The sequence below is a fragment of the Dysidea avara genome, chromosome 1 (assembly GCF_963678975.1).
Source record: "Dysidea avara chromosome 1, odDysAvar1.4, whole genome shotgun sequence".
In the NCBI taxonomy this organism is placed as follows: Eukaryota; Metazoa; Porifera; class Demospongiae; order Dictyoceratida; family Dysideidae; genus Dysidea; species Dysidea avara.
Window position 1 is genome coordinate 35,543,157 of NC_089272.1, and position 23,999 is coordinate 35,567,155.

The 23,999-nt window shown below is 38.6% G+C and overlaps 1 protein-coding gene across 1 annotated transcript in view; it reads right to left on the reverse strand.

Moving 5' to 3' along the window:
* LOC136246389 (uncharacterized) overlaps positions 1–23,999 on the reverse strand; it is a 60,818-nt gene that overhangs the window by 15,162 nt on the left and 21,657 nt on the right. Inside the window, exons 3-7 of the mRNA XM_066037780.1 lie at positions 18,518–18,799; positions 18,290–18,454; positions 17,329–17,649; positions 16,934–17,275; positions 16,227–16,883 (exon numbers count right to left, since the gene is read on the reverse strand). Of these exons, the coding sequence (XP_065893852.1) occupies positions 16,227–16,883; positions 16,934–17,275; positions 17,329–17,649; positions 18,290–18,454; positions 18,518–18,799 (1,767 nt within the window). The remainder of the gene's footprint in view (positions 1–16,226; positions 16,884–16,933; positions 17,276–17,328; positions 17,650–18,289; positions 18,455–18,517; positions 18,800–23,999) is intronic.

A 23,999-nucleotide genomic window follows, 5' to 3' on the forward strand; every position in this document is an offset into this window, starting at 1 on the left:
CATTTTAGTACCCCCTGTGCTTATCCTGTAGCGGGCACTCCCTTATAGTTAAGTGAATGGTTACATGGATAGCTGGTCTCTTGTGCACCATTGCAAGGTTAGATGATGCAATTGCGCACTTTTGGAATGTTGATAACAAGCATAGTAGACGATTGTTCGAATTGATAATGGCACTACTAATAAAGAGAAATAATAAGGAGAGAGATTATGCAGGTTATAGTGGCATGTTGCTACTTTTGTGCATCTCGAAACAGTGACCTTGTGCTTGTATATGCATGCGCACTTGCTTAAATGTTGGAAAACCAGGCTTAGAGATAATTGCTTCAACTGTAAACAAGTTAGCAATGATTATTGTATTATTATATAACCAGTGCTAGCCTGTAAAGTTGCAAAATTTCATGTTTGGTTCACTTAGATACATTTTTGCACTTCAAGGTTAAATAATGGCTTTGTGGTTGCTCTTGTGTAAGAAGCAACTCGATAATTGAATTCCTAGTTCTATAGCAAGTAATTTGGACTATTATAGGATTACACAGTATGGTGTGTAAATTACAGCAGTTTAGAAGCAGTAGTAGCCTGTGCAAATTTGGCGGTGAGGGGGATTTATTAAACTCCTTCAATGAGGTCAAATATTCCCTTTTCCATCATAACCAAAATTGATTGATGAGTTGAGTGTGTTGCTCTACTTTCTTCCTCATACTGCTACTATTGATATAAGTTGGATCTTGTAACTCTTCTGTGTCATCTAGGGGGTAAGAAACTGATTGAAATCTCTGGCCATATAATAGATGAGATGGGGTGAGTGGTTGTGGATCATTTAAGTCAGGCAACACAATGTCAGAGGTCAATCATTTAGCATTGTTTGATCTCTACAATGATTGTCTCTAGTTTTTTCAATGTGACAAATGTTCTTTCTAAGGTTTTCTTCAGTGCTTGGTTTGTTAAACCTATCATGTGTTCCCAAAAGCCACCGTACTATGGAACACTTTTGAGCATAAGGTGCCATCTTACATTGTGACCTTCTAGAACTTCCTTGAGTGTCTCTGATGTTACCCACTTCTTCAGTACCTCCGCAGCAGCAAGAAATGTGGATGCATTGTCAGGTATGATTGTATGTAGTACTGATTTCCTACTGGAGAATCTCCAGAAGACCAGCAAGAAGGTTTCTACAGTAATGTCAACTACTATTTTGAGGTGAACTGCATATGTTGCAGCACATGTGAAAAGGCAAATGTATACCTTTCTCTTGCCATCTTTAACATAAACAGCACCAGTGAAATCCACTCCAGTTACACTAAGAGTGTGGATTCTGTGACACATACTTTAGGTAATAGAGGAGGGTCTGAAGGTTGATAGGGCTTGCCCATACGCTTGTTACAAATAACAGATTTTCTTAGTAACTTCCTAACTTACTGTTGGATAGAAGGTATCCAGTAGAAAGTTGAATACTGTATGCCTTTAACAAGACATCTAATGAATTCTCCATTTTTTTATGGGACCACACAGCTACGGTTGAAGCTTTCATAGATTATGAATCCATCTAAGGGCATAGGCAGTGCTGTATCAGGAAATATCAATGAGACACAAAATATTGTTATGAGTTGCAGTAGATCCTGCCATGTGGACATTGGGTGCAGATTCTGTGTCCTCTTCTGCTTGCTTAGAGACAGAGTACAGGAGTAGGTGACCATGTAGGCCAGTCTAATTGGGTGAGCATCCAATGAGGGCTATGTGTCTACAGGCAAGATATTCTCAAATGTTTGGTTGACAGATCTCTTGTAAGGAGGTCAACTGGATTGTCCACTGAGGGCGTGAATTACCAGTGAGTTGCTGGAAAGGTTTCACATATCTCCTGTGTATGGTGAGCAATAAAGTGTTTGGGATTGTTACCTTTGTTAATCCAGTGTATATAGAACTATTTGACTGTCTGTCTAAAAATGCAGTAGTCCTATTGGTTGTTTACAAGTGATTGATGTGTAAACAAACATAGCTAATCTGATAGTAGTGACAGCTGCCATGAGTTCCAGTCTTGGTAGACAGATGCTCTTGATAGGGGCAACACAGTGTTTGGACATTGCAAGACAAATGTGATTATTCCTACCAAGGTACACAACTACTCCATATACGTACCTTGGTGCTGGCATCTGCAAATACAAACACATTATCAATTTGTACACCAGGTTGGTTAGACAGAAAGTAGGTTTGTGGAAACTTCAACTGTGGCAGCTCCTATAAGTCAACTAGTACATCAATCCACTTGTCCCTGAGGGCTCATCCCAGGATTGTAACTGCATGGTGTAACCCATCCCAAGGGATCAAATATTTGTAATGATGACTGCAAAACATCCCTTTTATACTAGTATATTAATAATTACAAATTTAAAAATGAAGTAGGGTTTCAAGCTATAAAAGTAGTGAAACAAGAGATGAACAATGATATCTATTACAGCATAGCTCAGTGAGAAATCCCTACTTGGCATTGAACACAAAATAATTGTTATACCATGCCAAAGTAGGGATTTAACACTGAGCTATGCTGTAATAGCTACCATTGTTCATCTCTTGCTTCACTACTTTTTATAGCTTAAAACCCTACTTCATTTTTAAATTTATAATTTTTAATATACTAGTTTGTTTAGTTTTTTTGTTAAAGCATACAGCTAGCTATAAACATGTGACTGTTTTATTAGGGTGACTGCTGTATTAGAGTATCTCTAGTCAGCCTGCGAAAATGTGCTTGCCCCAAAAGGGGTGTGCTCATCGTGGTTTGGATCGATTACTAGACTAGAGTATCTTGAATCAGCCTACCAACTTGAGGGTGTGTGGTCACAATACAGCTAGTGTAAAAGGGGCATGGTCATTGTGGTCTTGATCGATAGATCAATAATATGTAGAATTAAGAATGGGCATGACCTTGTTACCTTATGGTACCTCCATAAAGTCGGGGGCCATACAGTAGCGTAGTCTAAGTGCCTTAAATAATTTTGTGACATCTATTATGCTGCTTAAAGAAAGTGTTGATATGGAAAATTAATGCCTCGGTATGGTTTTGTTGGATGAAGATGAAGATAAGCAGCCTGATTGAAGATAAAAGAAAAGACAAGGCGCACAGGGCCACACACTCATTGGAATCCCAAAAGACACATCCCACCGGTGAGTTTGTTGTTGTGGCATAAAATGCTGACTGTGCGCTGCTTTGTTTGGACTCTAGGCTTGCAACTGTGGTCAGTGAGTGACAAGGGGTCCCACACTCTTTAGATCTCGTACGCTTCGTCAGAAATCATATTTGAAATCATGACATCACACACTCAAAAGAAATCAGAAATCACACTTTGTGAAAACGAAAATCGTAAAACTCCGCATATTTACGTAAATTACTTACGCATTGAATGACGCGTATCATTAATTGGAACATAACAGAAGTGATTTAAGGCCTGAATCACTTGATCTGGCACTGGTTTGGCTGCCAATCTCTTGAATTTTACAGCCCAATCCAAGTCCACTAATGGTCCAAAGCTTCTATCACTGGAGCCACATGAGTGATCTGAGAATCTATCTAGGAATCTATTCAGTGTTAACTAGCACTTTAGGCTCTACTCGCAGCCACAAGTGACAGTACATCATAGTGACTGCATGCATGGGTTAATGATGAAACGGGTAAACCATGTAGAAGGGCTGCAAAGTGCAAACTATAAGCACACTTTTGCAAAGAAAGTAGTTCCCAGCATTAGCTTCAGGACAAATAATTATGCAGCTTGTCTATAAAACATGTATGTCAGTAGCTACTGGTTAGTAACTAGCTACTAGGTGTAACTTTTCAAAGATTAGCTCACATAATATGATTCTGCTTGTTCAGCTGACCCACTAAACATCTTTGCACAGCTTTCAAGCAAACATTTCATATAAAACAATCCCAGCTACACAATGAAGACCATGGATGTATCCAGATCAGTCGACTGTGTACTTAAGTGTTTCCTGCCACTGTGGTTGTTAGTCAATATGAAATGAGATCAGGGTTGTTAACAGATAACCATTCCAGTTTTCAATACCATAGTGAAGGAAGGGATGTGCAAGTTACTGATGTTAGCAGAGATATTGTTTATGTCAACTTTCAGGTGTGATTTAATCTATTGTGTGTTATCAAACTGGTAGGTAATACATACAAGTAGCTATCTTTCTGCATATAAGTCAGCTTCATGCAGATTAAATACATTACATTTTGATCAGATAAGGTTCATAAGTTCTGCTAAATTTAGCAGGCACCATGTACGCTCATTGCTAGCAATGAATCATACTGGTTTGCATTATATTATCTGAAGAACTGATAATGCAGGATGCATTGGAGCTAACAGTGTATAGCACAAAAATTAATTTTTGTTTATGGAGAACAATTACCTAGTCACTACTGATCGAGTTCAAGTCTATCTCCTACCAAAGATACTGTTTTAAAATTCATCATGACTCAGTGATAAAAGTGTAACTGAAATCATGTGGACCCATGGATGACACGCAACCATGTAATAGTAACCAATCCCAATATACTTAATTAATCACATGTATCTATGATATTACTGAGCATGCCGATGTGCCAAGGGGAGAGTAATGCTCTAAGGAAAAAAATACACAAGATAACAACAGTACTGCTTTATTATATCTACCGGTAAAGACAATGCCTAACATTGTCTATACCATTTTTACTTTACAGCACAAGTATATAGATAATGCTTTCTGACTCAATCACTGAAGTTGGCGAATTATTCCAGTCGATGGCAGCTCCTGGTATAGGCGGTGGAGATGGGGGGGTGGGGGGCCATGCCCCCCCCCCCCCCCCCCCCCCACTTTTATGGGACACTGTTTGCAAGAAAAGATCAAGATACTCTAATAGAACAGTCATGATTTCGATACTCTAATAGAGCAGTCACAGTATTCAGAGAAGCAGTGTAGCAAGCTACTTAGCTACGTATGTGTAGTTATAAATAAGGAGATATAATTAGTGGAGAGTAGCTATTGTCAGCAGGGTATGACCTTTTTTTTTGGGCTCTTCAACTTACAACTGGCCTGGCCCCCTCACTCTTTGGCCTGTTTCACCGCCCCTGCTCTTGGAAAGAAAGAATGCTGGTTCTGTAGCTAAGTACCTGGATGAAGTGGTAAGGGTAGTGGTGTCCAGTTGAAAATTGTGTGGCTAAGAGGATAATGGTATTGATAGGCCAGATAAGTTGTGGATTACCTCGTAAAAAATCTCGTTAAAATGTTGGCTATAACCAGGCCAGTGCGGCATTCCTTGATCGATCCACGCCTATTGTTTTTTTACCCTTGTTAGAATATAACTTATGCACGAAGTCCTGGGACGGCTTCTATTCATTTTTAGACAGCCTCTTTACACTGTTAGCTTGCCTGTTAATCATCAGCACCACAACCACGAACCATCACCACTACTGGTGCCTGGAATCATCTCAGCCAGCTGGCTTTGGCCCCAGCATCTTTGCTTCCCAACTAGACTCTAGTGAAGATATAGCTTTTACCATCCAGTTTAGAAGCTTCTGGACTTGTTTTAGCTCCATGAGAGTCAACCATGGTGAAATCACGGAAATCACGATATCAAAATTGAAATCACAAATTCACAATTGAAATTATGAAATCACTAATGAAATCATTGATTTAAGAGAAATCACTGTGATTTCAAAATCTCGTGCGCCCTTCGAGAAAGTGGCGGACCCCCAGGTGAGTGAGTGAGTGAGTGAGTGAGTGAGTGAGTGAGTGAGTGAGTGAGTGAGTGAGTGAGTGAGTGAGTGAGTGAGTGAGTGAGTGAGTGAGTGAGTGAGTGAGTGAGTGAGTGAGTGAGTGAGTGAGTGAGTGAGTGAGTGAGTGAGTGAGTGAGACAAAATTTCGAGTTTTGACAATTTTTTAAAATTCTATATCCTGCCGCCAGTAAATGTTTTCTTGTTTTTAATGCCGTATTTGATGTTAGGCCACTACAATGAGATAACTTGTTTCTCATCAACTTCTCATAGAGTAACACATGCTGGCGGGCGGGTTATCTCATTATTTCATTACTGCACAAACCATAGCTATAAATTGCAGATGTGTACAAAACCAATATAATAATCCTTTATTTTAGGTAATTGGCAGGTACACACCAAGCAATGGTGCACACTGAGGGTAAAACTCCAAGTTCACATAAGCTTCAACTTCAGTAACAAAGCTTTCATTTCCTTTACGAGAGCTCCACCAGTTTTGGGGTCATGTACCATACCACAGTACAGCAACAACAGCAGCAGCAGCAGCAGCAGCAGCAGCAGCAACAGCAGCACTGAGCAGTAGCAAACATCAGCAAACATGCAGCAGCGGGGTTAGCATGTGTAGGATGGTCAGTCTTATTAGGGGGGAGGGGCTGTCTTATGCACTAAAGCTACTATGACTCTTAGATATGCACATAGGGCATGTAGGTCACGGTACCAATGCTAGTGTATAGTCTACTGTACACTGTAGTCACAATGTTGATGCCTTGATGGTTTTTGATGCTCCAGAAAGCACTCTAATCAACACAGAAGTAAAAAAACACTAATAAACGGTGTCTGTATCTCAATGGGGTTGTAGTTTTCCATGGAAATAGTGCTTTTCTACGTGATAAGCCCACTACCACAATACTCAAAAAAGTTATGCTGCAATCTCGTGCACTAGCTAATGAGTGCGCATGGGCAAAAGAAAACTTTGGTGCGGGCGGTTGATGAGAAATAAGTTATCTCATTGTAGTGGCCTTAGATGGACTAATATTATTCTGTAAAGGTAATTTTCGTCACGTAAGAAGTTTCTAAGCTGGTTTTTAAAGGCGGTATTTTTGGTGGCACGAGTCACTTTCGATCTAAAGCCTACTTAAACAGTACCACCATACTGTTTGATGTAACAAGGCATGAGGTACAGATCAATTGTGCGCATGTGTAATGTGTGATACAATTAGAATATACAGTTACAATGATTATGTGTGCATGATACAGAATCAGTGTGGTGTGTGCATGTGCAAGTTCTCAGTCTATATATATCACATCTCCCCTTCTTAAGTATATCGTCTGGGGAGTCTGATAGCTGTGCCAGTCATGGAACGAGTCCTGATCGGAGACCTTGGTGCTTCATCAATACTGGGTCCAGCCACTGGGGAACCTTCAGGTGGAATGGTATGTGAATCTGGTGAATTGAATCTGAAATGATCATTGTCAGTATATTGAGAATTCTCAAGTCTGGGTGCTAAGTGGTGTTGGTTTCTACGTTTTCTCCCAGTAGCTGTTTCCACGATGTAGGATCTAGGTGCAGTAGTCTTAGTGATTATCTGTCCAGGCTCTTGTTGCTTGCCTGTCCTCACCCACACTGAAGTATGTGGAGGTAGCTCAGACAATGGTCTGGTGCGATGTCTACTATTGAACTGGGTTTGCTGCTTAGACTTGTGAGCAGTATCAGCTTGTCGGAAAGCTTTCAAGTATGGCCAATCTGGTGATAGATGGGTGTCTGGCTGTGGTATATTTGTAGCAATCTTATGGCCAAATAAGAGTTCTGTTGGGCTGATTGTGCACCATGGTAGTGGTGTGGCACAATAACAGAGTAAAGCCAAGTATGGGTCTTAGGCACCAGTTAACAGAGCTTTGACGTCTTTACAGTCCGTTCTGCTAGTCCATTGCTTTGAGGATATCGAGGACTGCTGGTTATGTGTTGGAAGTGGTATAAAGAGGAAAATTCCTTGAAAGCTGTTGAGTTAAATTTGGGTCCATTGTCGGAAAACAGTACTGATAGAATTCCGTGTCTGGCAAAGATGGACTTAAGTGCCTTGACTACACTGGCTGAGGTAGTTGACTGCAACTGACATACCTCTGGGTACCTGGAGAAATAGTCCACGACGGCCAGATAGTGGGTATTGTTAAGTTCAAAAAGGTCTGTAACTACTCTATTCCAAGGATGATTTGGCAATGTTGAAGAGATGAGAGGTTCTTTGGGTGGTACATACATCTTCTGACAGTGAGAGCAGTGTTTCACAAAAGTTTCAACTGCCTGGCTGACACCGGGCCACCAAACGGAAGATTGTATATGGAGGAGGCACCTTTGGATCCCTTGGTGGCCTTGGTGAATTTTGGCCAATGTCTCATTGCGTAACTTTGGTGGGATCACAATGCGGCTGCCATATAGTAGGAGGTTGTCATACAAGCTAAGTTCTCCCCGAATAGCCCAATATGGTCTAAGGTCCTCTGAAAACTGATTCTTATAGGGCCACCCTGACTGACAGTTAGTGATTACTTTACTTACAGTTGCATCATCAGCTTGTCCTTGGCAATAAGTATTCAGACGTGTCTCACTGGCTGGCAGGTGGGAGGTCACTGCTTGTACAGGGGTGGTACAAGAGAAAGAGAATGACTACGTGTAGCCAACATGTTGTAAGTACAGTACTTCAGAAAAGGAATGAAACCATTGTGACAAATGTCCTGTAGAGTACAAACTGATAAATAGTCACGCCTGGAACACAAGGGAGGTAAATGCAACTTTTGATAACAGGTTTCATGGGGAAGAGACCAAGGTTGGGTTCCAACGACCACCACAAGCCCACCGTGCAGCACGTCTCTGGACAGCCTCCAACAAATTCACATCTTTAGCAGTATGTGGTGACCACACTACACAAGCATACTCCAACAGTGGCCTTACTATAGCCTTATATGCTCTACATCTAGCCTCCGAATCACACCCAAACATGGTACGTCTTAAAACATTCCAAACCCTAGTAGCCTTAGTAGCAACAGCCTGACATTGAGTAGACCATTGTAATTTGCTATTAATTTGAATCCCCAGATACTTCACAAGATTAGTCCATTGTAGTGGTTGATCTCCAATAAAATAAGTAAAAGTAATTTGCTTCCTTTTGTTGGTAATAGATAAAGCCTCACACTTAAGAGGCTTCAAATTAAGCTGCTACAGTTTAGACCATGAGACTATAGCAGAAAGATCATCCTTACACTGATTAACTTGTTCTTAGTGTCAAAATGCAGCCACATATGATAGCTACACTCATGGAAAATTTCAGGCAATTGTATTCCATGATCAAAAAGTTATGAAGTATCAAGGTTCAAAAAATGGGTCAAAATTTGAGTGTGAAATAGGTACCTTTTCACAAATCTGGTCACATATGTGTATATGTATGCTATTTTTGTGTTTCCTCCTCAGTCAGGGAAGAACGGCATTGCCGACTGACTTGAGGCTAATTTAAAAATCAATCAATCAATTTCTATAGGGTAGATTCTTTGTAGCTGAACTCTCTCCATAGTGACTTGTTTGTAGCTGAACTCTCTTCAGTGTGACTTGTAATGTTCTGATTCTTCTGAATCACTACAACAATATATCTGTAGCTAAACTCTCTATAGGGTGACTTGCTTCTTGCTGAACTGTCTATAAGATTAACTGTTTGCAGCTGAACTCCCTACAGAATAACTTGCAATATAATAGAATTTTATAATGAGTAAATAAATTAGCTGAATGCTCTATTAGGGTGACTGTTTTATTAGAGTATCTCGATCTCGCATATGTTACACGTAGTTGGCTTTGGAATCATAACTCAGTGGTTTGTAATCCGATTCTTCTGTACTACTGCAAGGACTTTCTATGATGATTATTCCAACTACACACCGATTTTCAACTCACTGCTCTAAGCGTTTGCCTAGTAGGCATGAAAACTAATAGTTTTTTTTATTCATAAAAATCTTTTGCGTAATTGTGACACAGGTTGGGTTTTGTGTCATATCTCAATGGCCTTTAACTGGATTCCTTTCAAACCACAAAAAGGCACTACTACGATAGTTACTCCGTCTACATAGCAATTTTCAGCTCATTCCTTCAAGCGGTTTACCCTGTGGGCGTGACAGACCTTCGACCTTATTTTACGCAAATAATCGGTAATAACTCGGTGAATGTTCATCGGATTCCTACCAAACTTGGTACTGAGATTCGCCTTAATGAGCCCTTTAAGTGTGCCAAATTTCAGCACGATTGGAGCACGAATTCGTGTTTTATGGCGGATTTTGCAAAGTGTGCGAAAAGAAGTAGAAGAATAAAAAAACGAAGAAAAAAAACCCAAACTTTGGCCGATCGTATCTCGGAAATAGATGGAGCGATTTTCTTCAAATTTGGAATGTGGACTCCCCTACCTAGCCGGCACTTCTGTAGAAACTTCGGTTTTAATCGGATAAGGAATCACGGAGCTACAAAGGTGTGAAAATCGCGTTTACTTTCTTCCTGTAAATATACTCACGGTGTGGCGCGACGGCTTCTTGGGCCGCACGACACACTACCATGTGTCTTGATTAACTGGCAACCAAAACAGCTGATATCTGAAGTGGCCAAGAATAAAAGTTAAGTTGATACAACTAACTACAATTATTAACTTGCAACATTAAATCTTGATCACTCAACTGTGTTCTATATACATCCACCCTTGCTACATCCTAAATTAATTCTTTGTAACTCTAATTGGCTGGTAATTTGGCCGCTTTTTTCAATAGTCAATATAAACAAAAAAGGTGGCCAAATTAACAGCCAATTAGAGTTACAAAGAATTAATTTAGGATGTAGCAAGGGTGGATATATAGAACACAGTTGAATGATCAAGATTTAATGTTGCAAGTTAATAATTGTAGTTAGTTGTATCAACTTAACTTTTATTCTTGGCTACTTCAGATATCAACTGTTTTAGTTGCCAGTTAATTTTATTTGCCTGTTTTACAGCCAAGGTATTCTTGCATGGACTTTGGTAATCATAGTCAGTTGTAGTAACATTGATTCTTGGCCGCTCCAGATATCAGTTCTTTCAATTACCAGTTTATTCATGGAGTCTTTTTCAACAGCTGGGCTTACATGGGATTACAGATACTTGTAGTTTCTTGGACATACTTTTTTTTACAGCAAAGGTGTTTTTGAGGGGATATCATTAATTTTTGTTAGGATTATAATTTATAGACTCAATGTTCAAGCCATGAGAGTGTATGATGAATTCTGCCTTGTATAGGTGTTGCACCCAAGAATAAATCTGCTGATAAGTGGTGAGCATATAACATACAATCCTATAGCAGCTGTTAATTTTTATTAGGACAAGATCCAGTGGAAATTACTACAATTTACTGATCAGGCCAAGTAATGGTTAGAGTGAGGGTTATCAAAGATGTGTGTAAAGCACTTTTTTGCAAAGCATGTTTTTCTAGGTGATCCTTGGGGAATGCAACCATCTTGAAATAGCAACTCTGAGATTGCATCTGGGATCTGGGAATGTTTTCAGACAGAGATGTAGATATTCAGCTATATTGTTTGATGACTGTTCTATTAGAGCAATTTTATTGCCTGACTGTTCTATTAAAGTATATCAACCATTCTGTACTTTTCAATGAATAAAACTGCTATGGCCACTGTGTCCTGAGGACAACTTATAAACTTGGTTTTTCACTTGTAGAGCAAGATGCTCTGCTGAGGTTTTTAAAAAAAGAGAGATCACATACATCACACTATTATTTTTATTTCATTACACACATATGCGTACATCATATACAGGTACAAGACACACACAAAAGGAGCAAACACTGTACATGCACAGGGGCGGAGGAAGTAGTTGATATGAGGGGAGCTGGGCTGACCCAGACTTAGTCTCTGGTCTGGTATGGTGAGACCAAAAAAAAAAAAAAAGGTCACAACCAGCTGACAATAGCTACCCACCTCACCAGCTACACATTCATAGCTGATAAACTGTATAAAAACCCTTACATAGCTCGCTACACACTGCTCTAATACTGTGACTACTTTATTAGAGTGACTGCTCTATTAGAGTATCTCGATCTTTATCGTGGTTTTCAGCCCCACTCAAAGAAGGATAACTTGGGCGTGGTATCATTCTGAGGGGGGGATTTAGCCCTCTAGCCCTCCCCTTTCTGCCGCTTATGTACATGCTTGTTTACGCACGCACCATATATTGGTTGTACTTGATGTAAACAAGTTAATATCACATCTCTTGAAATGCTCTTGTAGGTGAGCTGGTATTGCCCTTACTACATGTTAAAAAGTCTTGCAGAAAAGAAAATTGCGTTGTACATTCTGTTTAGTGCCCATTAATTACACATGTCTTAAGCCACAAGGATCTACCAGCCTGGAATATTGATTTTTTTGTACATTCTCTAATTCAGTGCCTAGCTGCTAGATTGCATTGTGCCATCAGATATCCAAGGAAGTGTCTTTGGTGTTGCAACCAATGTTTCAGAATTTGTGTTTAATTTTAGGTTAAGTTCAGTGTCTGCTTGTTCTTTTACAGGTCTCACTTAATCTTGTGTCATCATGGAGACATTCATGAAATTTGAATATTGTGCAAGCTGTGTGGAACAACTACAACTCATATACACAGTCACCGGCAAACCATAAACCACATCCAAGCAATCCGTTACAAATTTTTTTGCACCATGATATGTGCATAATGATTAATGAAAGCCACAACACAAGCTCCATGGTGCATTACTGGAAATAAATAAGTTCCAACTGACTGACAACTATCACTAGTCTTGAATGGCCAGACCGCTTTTTCTCCGTCACGGTGCTTATCAATTAGAGATTATAAGCGCCTACTTTCAGAGTAGGTGCTTATAATCTCTAATCGATAGGCGGTTATAATCTCTAATCGATAAGCACCGTGATGGAGAAAAAGTAGTCAGGCCACGTGGGACTAAATTATCACTTGACCTATTTGGGGAAAATCTTTTGGAAAGTCCCTGTGCAGTAACAATTCAAGTGAAAAGTTAATACACGTGATACGTGATTCATACTATTATGGATGGTGGTCCATGTTATAGATTATAATAATCTATGTCCATGTCTAGCACGTGACCTATAGGGGAAATCTCTTGGAAAGTCCCTGTAACACCTCAAGTGTGCACACTCATTAGTGAGGTGGATAGGTTCCCAGGTGATGGAACAGTCTGGTGATAATAGGGCCACCCATTTTTTGATTCAGAAGGTTGCCATTGGTGTTCAATGTGGCAATGCTGCTTCTGTAATGGCAACAATACCATCATCCCAGGACTGGGCAGAGTTTGCCTCTCTGCCCACTGTTTAAGTGTTTATTTATATTATTATCATTGTCAAACTTAAAAAAAAGCAGTATAGAGTCTATAGACACTAAAAAAAATAAATAAATAAATAAAAAATAAAAAACACACACACATGATACATGGTTTATATTAATTATTGATGAAAGTCCATGTCACGAGAGGGAATTACGAATGATAACATTTGTCATAATGTAACTGAATTTCAATGGAGTGGTGAAACGTACTTTAAAATACGTAGCTACACCGCTTGAAGAAGTCGAATGGATATTAAAGAGTCAAGAATGATGTACCCAGCTCCTTGTGGAGGTTTGGAAACTAAAAGAAGAGTGGAGATTCAGTGATGAAATGAGGTGTGAAGGTTCAATAACGAAAGGAGGAGTGAAGAAAGATAAGGTTAGTATATGTAAAGTGCCTCATTGCCTCACACTGATTAACTGCGTTTATGTGATTGGTTTTTAGACTGTCAGACGTCTGCACTGACTAGTACAAATTCACTGAGACCTAGCTATGATGGTACCAACTTGAGTAGCAGCAAATACTACACTGTAGTATTATCCAGCTTGGAATTATCTCATGGATGGAAGGTGTACTCATACAGACCAAATAACTTTCAGTATTGCCACTCTATAGAAGTCCTGGAAGTGTAGGTGGAAGAATGTACGATGCTAATGTACGATGCTTGTACAAAATAATGTACGATGCTTGTACAAAATGTACGATGCTAATGTATGATGCTAATGTACGTTGCTAATGTACGATGCTTGTACAAAATAATATTTAATCCCCATTGCATACTGGTCTAAATAACTAAATATTATGTACAGTGAAACCTGTCTAATCAGGACACTATACATGTGTAGTAACTAGTAAGGTTGCTGCCAGGCCAACTTCAAATGTGCTATTTGTGTAAAAGTGACATAGATTTTGGGTGTGTTGTATTATCAGTTTACGTAGAGTGTAATGACATCAAGGGTGTCATGAATTTCCAGGTCCCCAAATGTGTTATTTGTAAAGGAAGATACAAGTGACATAGATTTTAGGTGTATTGTATTTAATGCCTGCCTGTCAATTTTACAGGTGATTTGTCATAGCATGCAGTTTTCTCTCACTAGCGGTTGTGGTACATACATAACTTGGCAACTAAAATCAAGGTTTGGGTCAGTTTATCTCCAGAGGAATTTTATAATGTTATGTACATGTGTGCTTTTTGTAGTTCTCAATTGTCAAGTTTGCGTGGACTAATTTAGTAACATCAAGGACGCTGTGGATCTCCAGGTAAGTCTGTGTATACTAAGAAATTTTTGTATTACCTCAAGGGCGTGATGAATTTTCAGGCCCCAATTTGTCATTTGCATAAAAAGTGACAGATTTTTAGCTGTATTGTGTTTAATGTCTGCCTGTCAATTTTACAGGTACAGGGTACTTGGTCATAGCATGCAGTCCTCTCACTAATGGTTGTGGTACATATGTAACTTTGCAACTAAGATCAAGGTTCAGGTCAGTTTAATAGAGAGGAATTTTATAGTGTTACGTGTGATCTTTTTGTAGTTTGCATAAAAAGTGATGGATTTTAGCTGTATTATATTTAATGGAACAGTGTACGAAGAAATCTTGCATAGCTCAAGGTTGTGAGGTCCACAAATCTGTCATTTACGTAAAAAGTGACAGATTTTTAGCTGTATTGTGTTTAATGCCTGCCTGTCAATTTTACAGGTACAGGGTACTTGGTCATAGCATGTGGTTCTTTCGCTAGCAGTGCTACATATGTAACTTGGCTAGAGGCAACCAAGATCAAGGTTCGGGGGTAAGTTTATAAACTGTCAAGTGTATACATGGACTGTAGTAACATCAAGGTCAACATTGTGGATCTCCAGGTCAGTCTGTGTATACTAAGAAATTTTGTATTACCTCAAGGGTGTGATGACTTTTCAGGTCTCCAAATCTGTCATTTGCGTAAAACGTGACAGATTTTTAGCTGTATTGTATTTAATGCCCACCTGTCGATTTTACAGGTACAGGGTACTTGGTCATGGCATGCGATTCTCTCATTAGCAGTGGTGCATACGTAACTTGGCAACTAAGATCAAGGTTCAGGGGGTCAATTGTCAAGTGTACATGGACGATGAGATTCATCTGGCCTGGTAAGATCTTAGCATTACCTCAGTTGATTATAATCTTCTAAATTTCCAGGATGGGGTGTACAGTTGTGATGTGACTAAACTGGTTATGTAACTATCCCATTTTTTGTTAATGTTACAAACAATTAATTTGATATATTTTGTTATGTAACATGTGTATTAATTAAGAAACATGCATGATGAAAGCCACAATGGGAGTGACTACTTGGTGTTAGGGTGGGTAATGCTATGTAACAAGATGGTTTTAGCACCACCAGAAGTTTTATGAAACAAGTTTAATACACCATGTATGGTGTGGCAACAAGAATTGTGCTTGGAACACCTTCTCTAGTGATTGTACTTTCTTTACGCTTCCACACCCTGTTTCTGCCTCGCATGAGGCGTGGCACTAAATGGAGTTTAAAAGATTTCTGCTTAAAATGCCTTCCCTAGGGAACTTACAGTTCTACATGCTTTTTACACTTGTTTATCAGACATTAATGCTTCCATCCACATCGTGTCTTTAAAAGTTATTGTAGGGATTAGAGGTTTGATCGAAGAAAATATGTGTACGAACAAACCAGGATTAGATAATGTCAGTGCTAGATGGACTGTACAAACATGGGAAAGTTGACTGGTATAAGGTGACGCTAGGTGTAACACAAGGTTGAGAAATAAAGCGAAATATGTCTAAATACGCATTTAATACCAGTCGCAAGAAAACTACTACTACAAAAAAGATTTTTTTATTACGTAACGCAATACAAACCTATTGAGAGATGCTGCATAATCCAGGGCTAATATTACAATACCGTCCCTACACGTAAATAACTCACAGTAGTGGCCGCGCATCTTTTAATTGGGCGTGTGCTTTATAGTTCTTGGCCAAGCGCATCATTACCGTGAGTCTTGATAACTATTAAATAAAAATATGAGACAACTGATTTTGGTAACCAATGTTTATGTTTGTACACAGATGGTAATTTATAGAAGTATTTACCAGCTGAACAAACAACACCAGCATCTTCAGAGTGAGTACAATTGTGGGATCCCCATCCAATATTTGAACAGTCTTCTATACTTGTCTCATTTCCCATACATTCTACATTGTCCAACCAAATGGTACCTGTTCCCTGTCCAAAGCTGGCATGGATTGTAGCTTGTAAGGCACGTCCAAATCCAAGTTGTCTACAAATCACATGAGCATCCTCAATATCCCAGAGGTCATCACAGATTGTTCCCCATGTTCCACTGTACAGTACTTCAACTCTTCCCTCTAGTTCACTGCTCCCACCAATGAGTCTGATTTCAGTTGGTGGTAGTGGAGCAGTGGTATTGCGACATCTCACAGAGACATCTTCTCTGTGCTGACAGTTGTGAACAGCATATCCATTGAAGGTGCAGTTTCCAAGACAATTGTCATCAGCTGCACACTGTACATTATCCATCCAAATGGTTCCAGTGCCTTCACCAAAGTGGGAATTGTAGTAGTATGTCACTGCTCCAAAGTAACCAAGTTGTATACAGACAGTGTTAGATTCTTCTTGACCCCACAAATCATCACACACGGTTCCCCAAGTGTTGTTATAGTACACTTCTACTCTACCCTCATACTGGTCACTTCCACCAACAAGACGTACTGGAGGACAGCTATGTACTGTAAATGTACATAATTATTATATATTTATACAGACATTTTATACATACTCAAGCATCCGGCTGAGGCATCTTCAGAGTGTCCACAATTATGACTGCCAATTTGACTACCACCACAAGTAAAAAGATCGGGCTCAATTCCAAGACAGTTTAAATTATCTAGCCAAATTGGTCCAGTTCCTTGACCATATCTAGCAAATTGTGGGGCAGCCACAGCATCAGGATATCCAAGTTGACGGCACACCACTCTAGCATCAGTTATTCCCCAGAAGTCATCGCAGACAGTACCCCACTGTGCATTGTCAAATCCACCAGTACTGTTGGTGTAAACTTCTACACGACCTGTATGCTCGTTGGGCCCATTAACTAATCTCACTGGATGGATAGGTATGTCTACAATGTTATTCATTCTTTAAAATCATATTTACAAGTGAAACACTTCTTACTTGTGCACTGAACACTAGCATCTTCTAAATGAATACAGTTGTGTATTCCAATTCCATTGTGAGGACACTGATCAAGTCGAGACTCAGTTCCATTACAGTGTACATTATCAAGCCAAATTGGTCCTGTTCCCTGTCCAAACTGTGATGTACGATAGACAAACACTGCACGCAGAAAGCCAAGCTGTCTACACACAACAGTGGCATCATTCAGATCCCAGAAATCATCACAAACTGTGCCCCATTCTCCATAAAAGATTTCTACACGACCTTCATTGTCAGAAGAACCATCAACCAAACGAAGTGTACCATTACTTGTGGTACCTATGTATACACAAATAACATAGTAAAATGACTAAAGTGATTTAGTATTACCTGTTGTTGGTAATAACAAGAGTTCATAATATTAGAAAAGGGAGAGTATGAAACACTCAATATACCCTGTACAAATGCACTGCTACAAGTTCATCTTTTGATGAAACCAATGCCTCTCCTAGTATGGAAAGGCAATGATTGGTGTTTAATTTAACTCTACTGGTATGAGGGAACTGTTGTTAGGTGTTGAATATGGTAAAGCCTCTATTCTACAGAACAGAGTGAAGTGTTGGTACTGCATTAGTGGCAATGTGTTTGATAAATGCATCTCCATTAGATACTCTCTCTCTTACTACTACATTATGAACTCTTGTTTATAAGCTAGTAGGTATATTATGTATAGCTAAGTGTTAAAACAAAGGGGAACAATGTGATTTTATTAATTCCATACTTTTAGCCTATGTACTAGGAACATGTAAATATGGCAGTATCTCCTTCAATAATAACTGTCGTGATATTGTTCATTGGATAAGTGATACTTGGTGGAACTAAGTAACAAAATTATATTGTTATTATTCAAAATAATGTTATGCAGTGGCATAATATTAAATTGTGTTAAAGCATTTTATTTAAAACACTATTTTCTCACATGGACACATGTACGGATGCACACAAACTCCATCATCCAGAGCATATCCATTACTACAGAAACATCCACTTTCACAAGTTGAGTTTCTACAGCTTCTGATGCTTCTAAAGTGATCACAAGTTATATGCTGACCACACAACTGATAGTCCATACCAGCTAAACAACCTACAGATGGAGTATATTTTATGTTTTATGCAATATTCTTAACAAAAAGTATATCACCCTTACCATGACTGATGTCACTACCTAGTGTATTGGTAGCATTACAAGTGTAAGTTCCCACATCAGATGATGTTACATTGTACACTGTTAGTGTGTTCTCAGTAGTAGTTGTGTTTATTGGTGTTGACAATATCATGTACTTGCTTGTATCTGACACATTTATCATAATGTCATTAAAGTACCAATTGATGGTTGGAACTAGTTCACCAGTAGCTTGACATGTGAAAGTTGCCAAGTCTCTTCCCTCATCAGTTGAATCAACAATGTCTGATAAAATTTCTGGAGAAACTGCAGCAAAAAAAATGTAATGATAATAACCGGTGTATCTAGCGGCAAGTACAGTATATTTGAAGCAAACATTTTGTTTGGTCACAGCAACTGTACATGCATATGGAGAAAGTATACCCAATGTATAAAATGGGAGAAAGATACACAGACCCAGTATTTACTTTATAATGCTGGTGGTTGTAAAATAAACTGATACGATTCTGTAAAACTGGATTACATTAAGTATAAGCTCCTAAAAGTAATTCTACACTGGCTTTAGTTAATAAATGCAAAACCACATGTTCTTCAATAAAATACGTAGATTGATTGCTTAATTTACTGCCAAATTATATACTTTGCTGCTTCTAGTTTATTATGGCAATTAGCTGTCAGGTTGTTATTTAGCACATTAATTTTTGCTTAGTATCTGTCTTCAAATAGAACATCGACATGATAAAGAATGCAAACCGCAAAGAACAATGTATTGAAAGACAGCTACACCAATTAAAAACCAGATTTAAAAATTATTAATGTAAAAATAGAGTAGGGATCTAATCAATAATGGTAGTGGTAATTTCAGCATAATTATGAACAGTGTACAGTAGCTCTGTGAGAAAACCCCTGTTGTAACAGTTATTTTTGTTTAATGCAAAAGCAGGGATTTTCCCACCAAGCTACATGTACTGTATGCTGTAATATCATCACTCATCTCTTGTTTCACTACTTTTTATCCCTACTTCATTAAATTAAATACATTAGTTTGTTTAGTTTACTGTTATAGCACACAGCTATACATGTGTGACTTTTTTACAGTATTAGGACCAGAAGATGTTTTAGTATTTCATAATTTAATATGGACGTTTGGTAATCATGATCACATATATACAACAGATCGTTAAAAGAAGTGGTCTCCACATTCACTTATTTAATGGGTGTGATCTCAATCCAATCATGAAGTTACAGTCTTAGACTACCAAGCATACACGGCACTTTTTAAAAATAATTTTTTGGTGTCTAAAATGCTGCAAGCAAAGTGTTGATATGGAAAATTAATGCCTTGATATGGTTACATTGCATGAAGAAGACAATGAGACAATGACCAGCCTGAATGAAGATAAAGGAACCACAATAAGGCAGAAAAAAACCCAAAAGGCACATGCCACAGGTGAGTTTGTTATTGTGGTTTAAAATGGTGGCTGTGTACTGCTTCATTTGGCCTCCAGCCTTGCAACTGTTGTCAGGCAGGCAGGCAGGTGGGTGGGCAAGCAAGAAGGAAATAATATTTGAGTTTTGTGATTTAAAAAAAATTCTATATCCAGCCGCCTGTAAGGGTTTTCTTGTTTTTAAAACTATACTTGATGTTAGATGGACTAATATAAAGGTGATTTTCATTGGCTATGATGATGTTTAAAGGTGGAATTTTAGGTGGCATACATCATTTTTGGGGGAACGCTACTTAAACAGTATACTACCATACCGTTTGATTGCCAAATGTATTCTTTCTAGCACTCATCTGTAAAATGCTATCAACTAAAATTGTTGTAGGATTGCAAGAAAATTACAAATATTCATCCATGAAATGCTGCAAGTGAGTGTATTAATTATATATGCTGCCAGACAACAACTGAAAATAGAATCAGGAATGGAATGGAACAGAACAAAATGGCCAAACTTTTATGCTCACTGTGTAGCTTCCTTGCTTTATGTCAGTCATGCAAATGCATAAGTTTATTACACTTTATGTAAGTACTGTATACCAAGACTGACTGTGAGGCTTATATTCAGACTGTTTGTCTTGAATATTGAGTTATTCTAATAGAGCAATCAGCCATCAGTATTGTTCTCTAATGAAGCAGTCACTATGTAGTAGTACTTTCTGTTCGTTATTGCTGGATTCTCCTCCTGTATGATTATAGCTATAGTCAATGTAGTGTTCACACAGCATCTTCATAGATATTACGTATATCTATTATGATATAACTAATATGCATACAGGGGGGGAGGGGTGTATGTATATCGTAGGATCCCCACCATTAGCTGCTGGACCTCTAGAAAAAAGTTAAAAGGAGAGGTTATCAATTGATAAGAACAATTCCACTATTACAGTCATGTTATCAATTGTAGCTATACATTTTCTATGTTGCATGCTTCATCTGGCTTCCTAGTTGGAATTATTTTCCACCTTTACTACTGTTGCCAATAATCTGCAATCAATACTGAATTGATGCATTGCTGCATATAAAATAATGTGTAACTATCTCCTGTATGTTGTGTATGCATATTATATAGACTGTAATCACTGTGTCAATGCCACAACACTGATGTACTGACACAGAGCAGCAGCCTCCAGAATCTATTGTGCCTTACTGGCTTGATTGGGATCATTTGCATCTTCACCACCATGTTGTGCATAGCCTCACTTCATGACTGAGTCATCTTCAGAGACATATCACACCTACATTGCAAAGTAGGTAATTAAGAACCGCACTGGTTTTGATTCTGACTACAGATTGTTTGCAGCTGGTGTCGCTTTGTTTTCCAAGTGTTTAGTGTTATTTCCAGGTGGAACAGTGAGTACCAAGTTGCTGCATGACAGCTTCATCCTTCATCTGGCTGGCTAATGGAATAATTTTCCACCATCAGTGTTGCCAATAATACATTGCTGCATAACTACTGATCTCCAGCATGTCATCTATGGCTCAGTATGTTGTGCATGTATGTACATAATATAGTGTGTATTCATCAATGTGACATTGCCACACTACCGATGTACTGGCACTTAGCTACTGGTGGCCTGTAGTTTGTGCCATATTGCCTTGATTTGAGATCATGTGCTGATTTCACCACCTTGTTGTGCATAGCCTCACTTCTTGACTGAGTCACCTTCAGAGATATTCTTCATACCCGAAGAATATCAAGATGCATGGTAGTGTGTCATGTGGTCTAAAAAGCCAGCACACCACACTATGTTGACAGAAAATGCACATGCGTTCATAGCTCCATAGTGCCTTTACAAAATGAGACAATTTTTGCTGTGGAAACACTCTTCGCTGTCAGTAGTCCACATACCACACTAAGCAATCCCGAGATATGAGATTTTAAAAATTGGCTTAATTTCTTTGTTTTTTCTTCTCTTTACAAACTAACACAAGGTGCCATAAAAATGTGAAAGGGTTATCCGATTGTCTTGAAATTTAGCACGCGGAAGAGGTTTTACATAATGTACATCTTGTTACCAAGTTTGGCTGGAATACAATAAACAGTCAAGGACTTAATAGTGATCTTTCACAAAAAATAACACCAATATGCTGTCATGCTGACTGGGTAAACTGCTTAGGACATTCCTGCTGTGCCTGGCTGAGGGAAGGAATGTTTGGCCATTTTACGCATCTACAAATTAATTAGATGCAAGACATGTAGCACTCAAATCAGGGGCAGCTCCAGGGGGTTTCTGAGGTTTCCAGAAACTGATCAAGTGTATTCAAGCAGTTAAAAATATACTTTACATTCATTTGCAAAGGCACAAGACATTCAGGTTGAGATATTCTAATAGAGCAGTCATTCATTCACTCTAATAAAGCAGTCACAGAATGAGAGAAGCAGTGTAGCAAGCTATGCAGCTAAAAATTAATAAGGATTTTATGTATTTTATTAATAGATAGGTAGTAGAGGGCTGCTATTCTCAACAGGTAGTTCCCTTTTTTGGTCTTCACTAAAAGTCTATAAATATATTATTTTCTTGATAAGAAACCAGTCACCAAAAATCCTGGAGCCGCCTATTCAAATTCTATTCAAACCACAAAGCCTCTGAGATTCTATACTATTATATTCATGCATGTATGTAAAAAATGCCACATTGTCACAGTTTACAAAATAATTTCTAACACATATACAAACTTGTAAGGTTTCTACTGGAATTTTTCAGTCTATCGTCTTATTATAATTATTAGTCAGGGAATTTTAATTTAATCTGGGAATAAATTCCTTACCAAGAAATTTTTTTACCAATGTGTTTGTAAAGGTGTCTACTAACCCTCCTCAAAAGATTTAAACACAACTCCCCTAGGGGAACTCATGACAGCTGCTGGAAGTTGGACTACCCATGAGCCTTATTTGGAAATATTTGAAATTGTCTGATTGCTATAAGCATAGTGTGAAATGTCAAACTACATAACTCAAACTATATTGCACCCTTCCAAGGGTAGATTTATGAAGGAGGCTAAGGGCCCCCCTTTCCCTTTGCAGAAAAGTGTCAGTGAGTACTATTCCTAAAGCAATAGCCATTATAATTAAATATTTAAAGTATCTTTATAATATGAAGGACATAATGCATTCCTGCAAATATTATATTACTGTACCTCAGTAAACTGCTCCCAATAATGAGTAAAGGCAAAAGACTAGCTTCCTTTTCTTGAAACATTTTGGTTTGATTGTGGGTTTTATTCCCATGGTTAATTGTGGGTTTTGGGCAGTGAATTCTACAAGGGCTCTTTTGCATCTATTAACAGGTTATCCAAGTGATAGTGTAGTAAGTTGATAATAGATATTAAACAATGACATCCTACAATAAGTTGTAAGTCATGCAGCAGGAATGATACTGAAAAAAAAGAAACAGCTGAAAACACTGCCTTTAGAGAGCGACATCCCCCCTCCCCTAGGTTGGCATGCTTTACATGCTAGTGTGCTTCACGCACTAATGTAGTTACTTAGGTTTGTGTGAGAAGGCTTGGTATACTACAAATGTCACTGTCAAGCTTAGCCTCCTAAATCTTACATCTGGCCCTGCACTCCTTGGTTGAAATTAAGCCACACCTAACTATCTAATGTGTGAAAAATGTGCATGCAAATTCTTTGGTTCATGTTTGTGCAAGCTATAATTTTAGCTATACTGAAGCCTTAACTCGCTTAGGTTGTTCAACCGACTGATAATTATCGCTCAACAAGATATGACAATTGAGGCAAGCTTAGAGTATGAACTGACTCCCCTGCCTTTGTCCTTGTTCAGTAACAAAGATCATAAAATGAACAAGGCAAACAAAGCAATTTTTTCCAACACTAGCCTGAAAGTGTTGACTGACCCACTCGACCTCACTGACCAACAGTCTGGTAGTGGATGGTGGATGGCTTCTTTACATGGTGAAGTGGGAACAAGGCCATACTTGGCAGGAGATTGCTGACAGTTACCTGAGCTACGTACAGTATCTTGGCAGGTACTCTCAGA